This window comes from Meriones unguiculatus, chromosome 4 (assembly GCF_030254825.1).
Source record: "Meriones unguiculatus strain TT.TT164.6M chromosome 4, Bangor_MerUng_6.1, whole genome shotgun sequence".
Lineage (NCBI taxonomy): Eukaryota > Metazoa > Chordata > Mammalia > Rodentia > Muridae > Meriones > Meriones unguiculatus.
Genome location: NC_083352.1, coordinates 8752196 through 8764643, shown reverse-complemented (window position 1 = coordinate 8764643; position 12448 = coordinate 8752196). Strand labels below are relative to the sequence as shown.

The 12448-nt window shown below is 42.9% G+C and overlaps 1 protein-coding gene across 6 annotated transcripts in view; it reads right to left on the bottom strand.

Annotated features, from left to right (window-relative positions):
- Positions 1 to 9684, bottom strand: part of Fbxo25 (F-box protein 25) — a 29345-nt gene extending 19661 nt beyond the window's left edge. For 5 of the 6 annotated variants that reach the window (XM_021641780.2, XM_021641777.2, XM_021641781.2 and 2 more), the window contains exons 1-3: positions 9540 to 9684; positions 3447 to 3587; positions 602 to 702 (exon numbers count right to left, since the gene is read on the bottom strand). In XM_021641780.2, coding sequence (XP_021497455.1) covers positions 602 to 702; positions 3447 to 3580 — 235 coding nt within the window. In that variant the 5' untranslated portion in view covers positions 3581 to 3587; positions 9540 to 9684. The remainder of the gene's footprint in view (positions 1 to 601; positions 703 to 3446; positions 3588 to 9539) is intronic. The other variant, XM_021641778.2, reaches the window with a different exon arrangement.
- Between the last annotated feature and the right edge of the window lie 2764 nt (positions 9685 to 12448).

Sequence of the window (12448 nt, the reverse complement as noted above, 5' to 3'; positions counted from 1 at the left end):
CAAAGTACAGATGCTTATAAAAATTCTATAATATTATCTCTATATCATTATATACCTAATAGAAGGCTCTGGTCTTCTACTATTTATTATGGCCACACATGATCCACATAAGTAAGATCATAAAGCTTCTCCATGTGACTCTACCTTCTTCTCACTTTAACAGGTATTCTATCAATGTGGGCAAAGCTGAGACAGAACCCAAACTTCCTCGCACCCTCCTACCTGCACATCATCGCCCCTCGCCCCAGCTCTGCCCACCTCTGGCTCCAGTCCTCACTCCCCGGTGGGTGGCCCTGCATATAGATCGTCCCTCCCTGGGGCCTTTCTGTTCACAGGGGAGCTCAGTTCAGGACTGCACGTGGCTGCTCGGATGCAGAGATATGCTTCAGGCTTGCCATCTTTGTGGAGAACCTCATCAACCAAACAGCTGAGTTACAAGCAGTCTGATGACCACACAGACAGACAGCACTGAGCACACTGCCTGTTTGCATGCCTGCAGCAGCCTGTACCTCATACGACAGCACTGCCAAACAATTCATCATGGCAACAGATAGAGTCCACAAACAAGAAATTACAGAGTTATCAGTGAAAACACTCTTACTGTGAGCAGCCGTGTCATTCCCAAAATGTTCCTTCTTCCTCTTTTTGGCTGCATATTCACACTCATTATTGAATATTTCTTCTTCGCCACTATTTAAGATACTGAAATAAAGATACTTCATTAAACTAAGTTTTTCATGAAGAAATTAATTTAGCATTTCTTTTTGTAAGAAAGTAAGTGTTTGCTTGGTAATCTGGGGGATCAAAATAGAGACCTTATTAAACCCTGGAGAGTAATAGCTAAATTTCAGGGAAGTCATCAGCTTGAAACTCAAGAATAGTATATACATTTTTTTTATTTTGAAGGAAATAAGATTTATTCTTGTTTCTTTTAAAAATGTTACTCTAGAAAATACCAGATAGGCTTTAGAATCTCCCAAACATCATAATACTTTAAGACCTGAGCTTTATAAACAAAACTATAAAAGCCTGAAAAGAACCCTAGTAGCAATATGACTATGGCAGTAAAACTTGCTATGTCCCCAATCAAAGTTGAGTAAACATTAATGTTCCTGTTGTCATCTACATTTTCAAATATTTGGCTGAAGCTAACTGCTGCTGCACTGTGCGTTCTTTAATAAGCACCTACCAAATACACCAAGGTCTTAACCAGACAGACAAGTTACACTTGTGGTAGTTAAACACATTTACAGGATTTTAGCATTCTTTCTTCTTCTTTTTTTTTTTTTTTTATGAAACAAGGAATTCAAGTAAAGCAATAACAACTTGAACATCTTTAAAAACAAAACAAAACAGAGTTTCCTCCTTGTAGTAAGAAGAACTTTCCAGCCTGGTGTATACCAGCCAGAATGAGTTCCATGATAGCCAGGGCTACAGAGAGAAACCCTGTCTCAAAAATCCAAACAAACAAAAAACAAACATAGAAAAAGTATAAGCAGCAATCCACACCATGAACCCAAAAATGCATTTTTTTTCAACACACTGAAGTTAATTTTCAGTCGAAAGCAAGGAAGAAACTGCTGTGGAGACAAGCTGGTAGAGCCATGTGAGAAAAATACTCAAAACTAAGGATCTAATAAAATTGTTTATTTCCCCATCAGTCTTCTTTGATGAGAAAATTGTGTAAAAACTGTGGCTTTTCATCCACCACCAGTGTACACTTTTAATAAAACAGCTGAGTTTGCCACATTTAATCTGTTCATCACTGTCAGCAATTAAACAGCACAGACAACGGTGGTAAATCATCCAGGCATCCAGAGAGCATCAAATACACAACTGCACTGCATCACAGCCGCATAATGACACCAACTCCAGAACACACACAGCGCCTTGAATCTTACAATCTTATATTTCCTCTTATACTACTAGTCTCTTATCACTGATTCAAACACTGGATAATTTTAACTTGAAAACGCTTTTTAATTAAAATCACAAACTTTTCAAAGGAAAAATGAGATGCTATTGCTCTCCTGAAACTGTCGCAGACAGGGGAGACAAGAGAGGAGGATGACCAGCCAGCTTCATAGGCTGGGGCTCCGTGTGCACAAGCTACAGGAGGCTTGTGAGGCAGAGCACAGGTGTGGACACTCTTGCCACCTTTAGATGCAGGAAACAGACCCCTTTCCAGCTGAGCCACAGACAGGCTTCCTGCAGAGGCAACCCCAGACCTAGCTGCGCCTCCTACAAGGCTGGTGGAATGCCCTCTAGGTGTTGCTTCCTAAGCTGCCCCAGGGTTTGCTGTGAATCCCAGGAGCTGGTAATGAGGCCATGGGAGCCAACCATAGCTCATAAATCAAAGATACATTCCTGCACTGGCAAATTATTAACTAGCAGCTATTTTTATGAGGTATTTAAGATAGGTACTTCCCGGTGATGGTTTATACTGCCAGGTATACAAACATGTAAAGTGAAAGAGAAAAATGCTTCCAGGATTAAAATTCAACATGTATAAATGTTAATAAAATTATTTATGTTGTAAAAACCTTTCAGTTTTTCATCTATACAAACTATCAGTCAACTACATTTTAAAGCAAACACTTCCTTCTTTCTGTAACCTTGGTCCTATGAGAAAGATAAATATTCCTTATCCAGCTTAAAAAGACAAAAGAATCTTCAACAATACTATTTCTCCAAAGGAGAAATGCAAACAGCCTCAGAACACATGAGAGTGTGTGCAGCATCATGAAGAAAACACAAATTAAACCTGCCATCAGACTTTACACTCACTAAGACGGCTACTTAAGACCCTGTGCCCAAGTGCAGGAAGTGCTGACGATGTGAAGATGAGAACCGCTGTCCACACCGCAGCAGCCAGCGGGAAGCAGTACGGCAAGGCCCTAAACACCATCTAAACCCAAAGGACTGAAGACAGGTGCATACTCCAACACTAACAGTAACAGTCACACAGTGGCATGTCTAGGCATTCCCACATCTATCAACAACGACACACATAAACAAACGTAACTAATCCACACAACTAGTCAGTCTTAAGGAGCTTTAGCAGTATGTGCTAAACACAGCTGGGTCTTGAAGACATTATGCTGAAACAGATAACCTAGTCACAGAAGATCGAAGGCTTAGAGGAAATCTTGAGGAGTGGTATGAGGTTGAGGGAAGGAATGAATTAATATTTACTGAGGAAAGTCCCTTAGCTATGTTTCAGGTGCAAGTGTGGGCTGGAGAGATGGCTCAGAGGGTAAGAGAGCTTGCTATGCAAGCGGGAAGACCTGTGTTCAAATCCTCAGCACCCGTGTGAAAGCCGGGTTTGATTGACTATCCCTGTAACCCGTCATTGTCAGTGGAGACAGGCAAATCATGGGAGCTGTCAGGGCAACCTGACAAATGCACGAGGCTGGCAGTGGTGCCTGGACCTCACTGGGACTTACATGCTGTGGTCGATGGTGCACTGGCTGTTTTCACCTCTGAGCTCTTGGCTACAGGAGTCACACCTTTTCCATCCATCCTCAGTTTTAATCCAGCTCCACCCAGGAGATCTCCAGTCCTGACCCAGAAATGGCATAGTTCTACTGTTAAAAAAAAAAAAAAAAAGTTTGTTATAAGTTATATACACAGAACACAGACGTCTTCTCATTTGGAATCAAACTCTTACCTAACATGTAATGCATACTGCTCAGCACTGGCTAGCCCTGGTACCCAGTGGTGAGTACAGAGTACTCTGTACTAAACCAGGGCCTACGTTAAGCCTGGTGGGTCTTCCTGCTTGACAGTTGTGTCCTGAAAGGTTTACCCCATGACATCTGAATCTGAATCTGAAGAAGCGGCTGAGGAATGCCATCTAAACAGCATTCCTCACTCCTTCTACCCCAGAAAACAAACTGAATCATAATCCCACTTCACCCCAGAGAGATGGCTGGGTGAGAGCAGAGACAATGAGAATGGAATATGGTCAGAAAGATGGGGAGGGTATGAGGTCAGATGAGGAAACGGGGCTGGCTTCAGCCTAAGAACCAAGAAGCAGGAAATCAGGAGGCAAATGGTCTCATCAGAGTCTCACTTTACAGGAAATAAAGGCAGAGGGCCTCAAAGGATTGGAGGGGCAACCACTGCCACACTGCCGCAGTAAGGCAAGATCTGCCGTGCAGGTGCTCTCAAGCACTGAGCTCCACGAGAGGTGACGCAGAACAGCAGGCTTGGGAGGGGAAAGAGAAGGGATGCTGGGATTAGTGTTCGTAAGGTCCAAAGGTGGTTCTCATAGTGACTGCTAAGAACCGCTCCAGGTAGTCATGTTTACCTATTCAAGATGTCACCTCCCTACAAAGGCTCCCTGTCTCCTCACGGAAGCAGCTCCCTCCTGACATCCCCACCCATCTCCCCAGTCTCTGCCATCGTCACTATCTGAAAGTATTTATGTATTCACCATCTGTTTTCCTCCCAGCCAATGCAATGTCTTACTCAGTGTTTACCCCAATTACCAAAAGCAATGTCAGGCGTACAGCTAGAGCTTAGTAAACAGCTATTTGTTTATTGAATGGATGAATATATAAGACCCATATCTCAGAAAAGAGATGGACATAATAACAGCATGAGAGTAAGCAGCATGGGAAAAATCAAGATGGCCAAAGAAAGAACTCCGAAGAACATAAAGGGGCAATGGGCAACTTGATGGTGACAAGCCGAGGAAAGAACCGGAAAAGGAAGAGCGAGAATGTGGAGTGAAAGATGGAAAGTCAGCAAAAGAACGGAAAAAAGGGATGGGGAAAATATTATTAAGAAGCCATATAACACAGGAGATGGAAGGTGGCCGTTTTTAGTTTAGTTATAGGAAGGAAGCTGAAGATTTGCACAGAACTTCAGCAGAGCAACCTGGATACTCAGAACGATTTACATCCGAAAGAAATGTTCTTTCTGTACACAGTAAGCCAGGGTGTAGCTTAGTGGCATGGCATTTGCCTCATATGTATGAGGCTTCAGGTTTAATATCCCCAGCACTGAAAAAACAAGCAGAACAAAGCAGACTTGCTGTGCTTCATGATGTAGATATGCAATTTCTTTGAGTACTGAAGAGATCTCACACTATTTAGAATAACCAAGAAAGGCCTGGTTATCAAATGGACATTTATACTATCTTTTAAGAGATAAACAGAAAGGAAAATATGTAGATTTCAGCACTACCCATGTATTGCCTTCAAAAGGTCCTGGCCTATTATGTGAAAGGCATGCTAAAATAATTTTTTATTATTTTAGAGTGCAAAACCTTTCTAAACTAGTTTAGATACAAAACGTATCTTTTTCTCTTACATATTGCTTAAAATCCTGCATTAGAAGGTACTTAACAAAACATTCTTTAGATTTTAGACCTGTTATGTTATAAACCTACCCCAATAATCTCAAAATGCAAAGTTCATCACCACATTTAGTCAACTGAGAGTCATCGGACTGTCGACAACATACAGGATGAAGGCAGAGAACACATGAGGGCAATCGTCAGCCTAACACACTCTGCAGAAACGATTGTTGTTGCAACCAGCTCTGGTAACTGTCCAAGTGTCTCTTACTATCACATGGAAAGATTCAGAAAAAAATAAATCAACCCGAAAAACCTAAAAAATTACTAATGACTAAAAGAAGGACTGCTTCAATGATAAACACTGGGCATGCACTAAGTTATGAGTCAGTCCTCACTGCCTACAGGAAGCAGCCTAGCCTAGAAGCTAAGACATTCAGTAAAAAGAATGAGAGCATACAAAGACAATTGATGTATGTGAGTTATAAGGTTCATGTTTATGTGCGGTACTCGCTTGCACACACATAATCTTAAGATTATGAATACCATACTAGTGATAGAGTAACATAAATTTAAGTACAGCTCGGAAGGCCCTGAGAACAGAACATGGCTATACACGTATATATCATAAATGAAGAAGCAAAGACAGAAATGCCAGCCCCACCCCGTGGAAGGAGAGAGTAAGGATAAAAAATATGTGACAGGTCTGAAAGCAATAAGCAGTTGGTTGAGCTTCAGTCCTAGAACTGTGACAGGGCCTTGAGAAGTTAACTGAGGAGTTCCACTCTAACCTTTGAGACTAGTTTTTGAAGATTGTGCTACTGTGAACAGCATTGTTTAGAAAGATAATTTTCTAGGGTCTGTAGCACAATATGAAGAGGAAAACAGAAATGGAAAAAACTACTCCTGAAACAAACCTGGACAGTTCCTCATTCATGTCCTAGGTACACCGTGCCCTTGGCTAACAAATTACCTTAAGTGTGATAACATACAAACACTACACTAACCTAGGAAGCCACTCCCTATTAGGCATACTTATCTTTAAGCTTCAAAAAAAATTTAATAGCATTTATCAAAAGAGCCATGTGGCATTTCAGATTCTAGAACTATAAATCAGTAGCACAGCACTTGCCTGGTTGTTCGTGAAGCCCTGTATTCACACGCAAGCACCACTAAAAAAAAATCAGCCACTGGGGCTCAGTGCACACCTGCACACCTGTATCCCTGTACACACCTGTACTCCTAGCACTGAAGAGGCTGAGACCTGAATTCAAGGCCAGCCTTGAATTTCCAGAACAAGATCCTGTCTCATAAAACAAAGGAAAAGCTGCAGTTTAAAAAGCTCCATGCCTCTGCTAATTTTTTAATCAATCTGAAGTGGCTGATTATGAGTATGAGAAATAACGCTACTAAAAGATTTTAAATGATGATAACCTACTTTTTAAGGAAATTTATCTACTTGGTTAAAAGACATGACTCACAAGAATTTTATTAATATGTTTAAATTAACACTACCTTTATTTTGAGAATTTGCAAATGCTTAGACAGTCCAATTTTTTTTTTCTGTTGCTACAATAAAACCCTGACTAAAACCTTTATGTAAAAAAGGGTTTATTTTATCTCACATGTGAAAGTCCACCCTCCAGGAAGGTCAGTGAGGGAATGCAAGCGGAAGCTGCAGGATACTTACTGGCTCACGACTTGTGGCTTGCTAAGCTAGCTTTTTTCATAAAGCCAGGCCCAGCTGCCTAGGACTATACAATCCAAAGTACACTGGGCCATCATACAGCAATTAGCAAGCAAGAAAACAGCCAACAGAGATGCTCACAGGGCAGCGGTTCTCAACCTGTGCATCACAACCCGTTTGGAGGAAGCAGCAGGCATCCTGCATGTCAGATACTTACATCATCCATAACAGTAGCAAAACTGCAGTTATGAAGCAGCAGCAAAATAATTTGATGGTTGGGGGCTACCGCAACATGAGGAACTGTTATAAGAGTCGCAGCATTAGGAAGGTTGAGAACCACTGCCACAGGTCAAGGCCGTGGCGTTCACTAGGTTCCCTGTTCCCAGGTGTGTCAAGCTGGCAACCAAGATTAGTCATCATATAAAGTAAAATCCAGAAATTATTTCTGAAAACTCTATGTCTGAGTAATGTCTTACAGTCTACTTAGCTGTGACACTGCTTTTATAATCCGTTCTTCAATTTTTTAAGTTTATTTACTTTTATTTTATGTGTATGAGTGTTTTGCTTGCACGTATGTAAGTGTGCCACACTCAAATGGTACCCAGTGAAGGCCAGACAAAAGCATCATATCCCCTTGGAACTGGAGTTACATACAGTTGGGACCACTATGTGGGTGCTGGGAACTTACCCTAGTCCTCTGTAAGAGCATCAAGAGCTGAGCATCTTTCCAGCCCCTAACTACACTAGAATTTAAGCACGGGGCTTGCTAACTAATGCCAGAAAGCACTTGGGGTTGGATACCTTTAAGGCTTCTGAGTTTCTATCTCCCACGGCGGGACACAAAGGTGGGGTACTACAGAAGAACGGGGTCAATTCTTCAAATTCATGTCCTAGTAGACACTAATGATCCTGAAGGAAGCAAAAATATGCTTTCTTCTTCTACAAGCACATGTTCTCCTAATGAATGAAAATGGTGACCGTAAACACTGGAGCTCAGAATGGGCTGGGCATTAACTCTGAACCAGTCACATGAATCACACCTGGTTTAGTCCTCACTCTAACCAGTGAAGAAGAACTATCCTCACTTTAGAAATTTAATTCTCTATTTTAAGGCTCAGTGATCAAGGAAATAGCTTAGCATATCCAAGGCCCTGGGTTCCCCCACCTGTAGCACAACAAAAACCTCTCTTATTTTATACATGAGAGTATGGAAGGAAGAATTCGATAGGACAGGGCTCAAAATTATGGACTCTCACTCCACAATCCATGCTCTTAGCCACTATAGTTATCATAATCCTAACAGCCTATTAAAACAGATTCCAAAAAATTACAGACTTGGATGCTTTTTGTTGTTGTCTTTTTCTCTTTCTTTCTTTCTTTCTTTCTTTGTTTCTTTCTTTCTTTCTTTCTTTCTTTCTACGTGTGTTGCTTTACTTGTAAATTACATGAAAAATAATGAAAACATACATCAGTTACATTTATCTTGAAAACAATAAAAGCTTTGAGTGTATAGCAAGAGCATTATAATAATAAAGCAAAAATATCAAGGCAAATTCAATTTTGGAGAAAAAAAGCTTCACTCTTATTTTTCATGTTGAATTTTGAGAAAGATAATTTCCATTGTTCTAGAGTAAGACTGAATGGACGGACGGTCTGGGGCTGAAGAGACAGATCAGCGGTTAAGAGCACACTCTAACTGCTCTTGCTGAGGACCCAAGTTGGGTTCCCAGCAGCCAAATCAACACTGTAACTCTAATGGTGTCCAAACCTCTGGTCTCCTTGGGCATTCGCGCACATGCCTACACACGGGCACACACATAAATAACAATAATAAAAGCCTTTTTTTACTGAACAGTCTTCAACCTAATAAACATTTGATTATGATGCTGCGCTAGTTTTCTTTCAAAAATTTCAAGGAAATTAAATTCAAACAACTTGGATTAAATGTGAATAGGTTGCAAATGTGGGCAAATTTAGTTGCAAAAGATCATGAAGAAAAAACACTGCATCTTTTGAATGTCAGAAATGAGATTTACTCAAAGGAGTCCAGAGAGATGCTTCGTAGTAAGACAACATATACGTGCCCAGGAGCGAAGGGAAATGGAATGAGAAGAAAATGGGGGACCTTTTCCTGGTAATGTGGGGAAACTGATCGCTGGTGCTGCCGGCAAGAAAAAGGACCCTTCCCAGGGACTGTTCTCCAGATGCCCGAGTTCGGGGGAGTTTGAATAGGCCCAAGGATGGAGATGTAACTCCACCGGATAGAGGCAGAATAGGGTGTGAGGATAAAGATGCAAATTCCCAGTGTCAGCAGCGCAAGCACTCACAGGCCTGAAGGATGGCGCACTGACAGGTGTGCTCCGGAGGAGGCAGGGACCCGCAGACACAGGCCGGCGGGGGTTAGGGGTGGACGCCCGGACCCCGGGGAGGAGGACAAGCCCACAGCCCGCCCGGGGCCACCGGGCAGCACGGCGGCCATCGGAGGGCGGGCCGGGGCGCCCTGACTGCCCGCTCTTCCCCACGCCAAGCCCCCGAGTCCCGGCTCACCTGCGGGTCCCTTCCAGACGAGACAGCCACTAACCGCACCGAGCTGCAGCGTCCAATTATTGCCGGAAGTCGTCCGCCTCCCGCCGAGGGGCACCCCTGGACGCTCCGCCTAGGGGCCGCGCTGATTGGCCGGTCTTCAGACACGTGACTGTGTTGCTACCCGAGCTCGGAGGCGTCTGTGCGCGCGTGCGCAGTGAGCGCAAGCCCCACCCACCCGTCAGTGGCGCCTGTGGGCATGGTATGGTACATTTTGACCCGCCTTATTGGCATTGCCTAGGTCGTCTGGAGGAAACCGGTTGGCTAGCCACGGCCCCTGGACTCCCGCTCCGGACCTGCAGACCGCCCTGGCGCCGGGCTGGTGTTAGCAAGGACTCCGGCTGGTAGACACTCACATCCCTCACCTCACTGTCCCATTTTCCAGCCTGCTGGCTAGGCAGCTGTGAATGCAAGAGCCTGGTTTGGGGTGCCAGATCTCCTACACGCCAGTGTCTTCTTGCACGTAGCCCTGAGGCTCAAAGACAGTCTTGCTGACCTACCGCCTAGAATAACTTTCAGTTCCGAGAAAGCTGGAAAAGTCCTAGAAAAGCAGTGTCAACAGGTGGAATGTTTTCCAAATAGGTAGTTATGGAGCCTGCGGGAAGAAGGGGAAAATTGGACCACCGCAGGTTAGAGAGGCTGCTGGCTAGGAATGGTTCCTAGTCGAATGAACAAGTACAAATATTTTAAAGCGCCCGGTGTGTGGTAAGCAAACATACATGCTCAGTTTTAGTCTTACATTTTTAAATGACTTAGGTATTCATATTTGAAAATACTATGTAAATAATTTCTGATGCACTTGTTCTAAAAATGTTTTTTTTTTCCATTGGACACTTTAAAAATAATAAACAGTTATGGGTGGAAGTCGGCATTATTCTGTCCACACATCTAATGTAGGCACGTGGCTCTCGCTTCTAAACCATGCCCAGTGGCTCTGTTTATTGTTTATTGAATTTGTGGAGGTGCATTTGCAAGCAAAGGATAACCATAATTCAGACTGTATGAAGTTTTTGTTGATGTTACTAAGCCAAAATACTACCAGAACAGAGGCAATAAAATCCACCTGCTCAACTTCCAACGGGGTTTATCCTGATGAGCCCAAGATGAAAATACCAAGTCAAAAAGGCACTTAATACACCCAATGTCAGTTATACCCAGCTTACCACAAACACTCACATACATAAGTCTGTGATCAGGCAAAATCACCTAATGAGATCTATTTGAATTTGAGTTTAGAGCCAGGGAGATGTCTCTAACGGTAACACTGCTTCTTCGCAAGCCTGGTGACCTGACTTCAGTCGTGAATCCCGTTTGGTGGAGGCTCCCACAGTTGTCCTTCATGCACAACTTGTGCACACTTGCATGGGCTAGCACATGCCCATAGTCACACACACACACACACACACACACACATGTTTAAAAGCTATTTTTAAAGTGTGTGTTAGCCTAATTTAATAGCATCTACACAGTCCCTTTAAAGAGAATTTTACCAGTTGTATTAAGAAGTCAAGTGATTGCAGGAGCTTATAAAGAAGTGCTCATGAAGTAACACTGAGAAGTCACAGATTAATATAAGAAACCACAAAACAATAGATATTCCACAGTAACATGGAGTAACGATAGATACTCCTACTAGCAGGAATGGCCAAAGAAACAACATGTTCATTAGAGTCCAGAGAATCATATGCAATAGCCATGCTTTGGGCTTCAAATAAGTGACTTTCTTAGGTATGCAGGAAACAAGTCAGCCGGATTGAAGGTGCACACCTGCAATCCCAGCACTAAGAGAGGCAGAAGCAGGCGGATAGATGTGAGTCAGGCAAGTCCAGGAGAGCCAAGACTACACAGAGAAACCCTGTCTTAAAAAAACCAAAAAGGAAAAAAAGAAAACCAAAAGAACAAGTAAAAAATAGCACACAGATAGAAGCAACGGATGTATGACAAAATGCCATCACATCTGGCACCCCTAACAGCCAGCAACTGTGACAGCAGTGACGTAATGGAGAGACAGACAAAAGTAGCATCATCAGGTCAGTCGTTGGGCCATTCCACATGGATCAGCTTCCCACTTCCTTCCCACTGCAGGCATGATTAGAGCAGTGGAAAAAATGAGCATAACCTTGGTTGGAATTGGTTTCCCTTTTAACTGTTCTCAAGGACAGAATGTTTTAATACCCTCAGTTGCTTGCTATGTTTCCCTCTCTCATTTCAGAGCGAGGGGGCTGTTTTCCCTCTCCCATCCTGAACCAGGTCGGGTTTTGGAGAACACAGACATAGACATGTTTGAAGCTGATACATGGATCTCAGCAGCTTTCAACAAGTTTAACTAGCACACAGATATTCATACTGTGTATTATACAATCACATACTTCAACATTATTCAGCAGTGAAATAGAGTAACATCAGACAACCACAGAACAACAGGGTCCTACAGGACAAGGACTTCATAAAGTAACACCAGGAGTCCACAGAGTAACAACTGGAGCTGGCAGAGAGTTAGCAGGGGACCTCAAAGGAATCTCAAAAGACAAGAGTGATGGCAGAGCCCAGAGACAGTTCCAGAAAAATCAACAAACGCTGGGTAAGTATTGCTACAGTTCCTACGATTGAATCTCCTCATGAAAATAGTTGGTGCTCTCTACAATTCAAGCCGTAAAAGAAAGGAAGCCACTAGGAGAGATAAAAACACCCTCTGTAAATGTGTGGAAGCTGGGAAATGTGACATTGCTAGACTGAAGGCATGAGGTCAGAGTGAGTGGCAAGAAGGTACCTACTCAACAGAGATTTGGGTATTAAATTCGTTTAGCACACTTAAATATTCAGGTCAGGAGAAAAATACCATGTGTACTGGCCAGTTCTGTCAACTTGACACA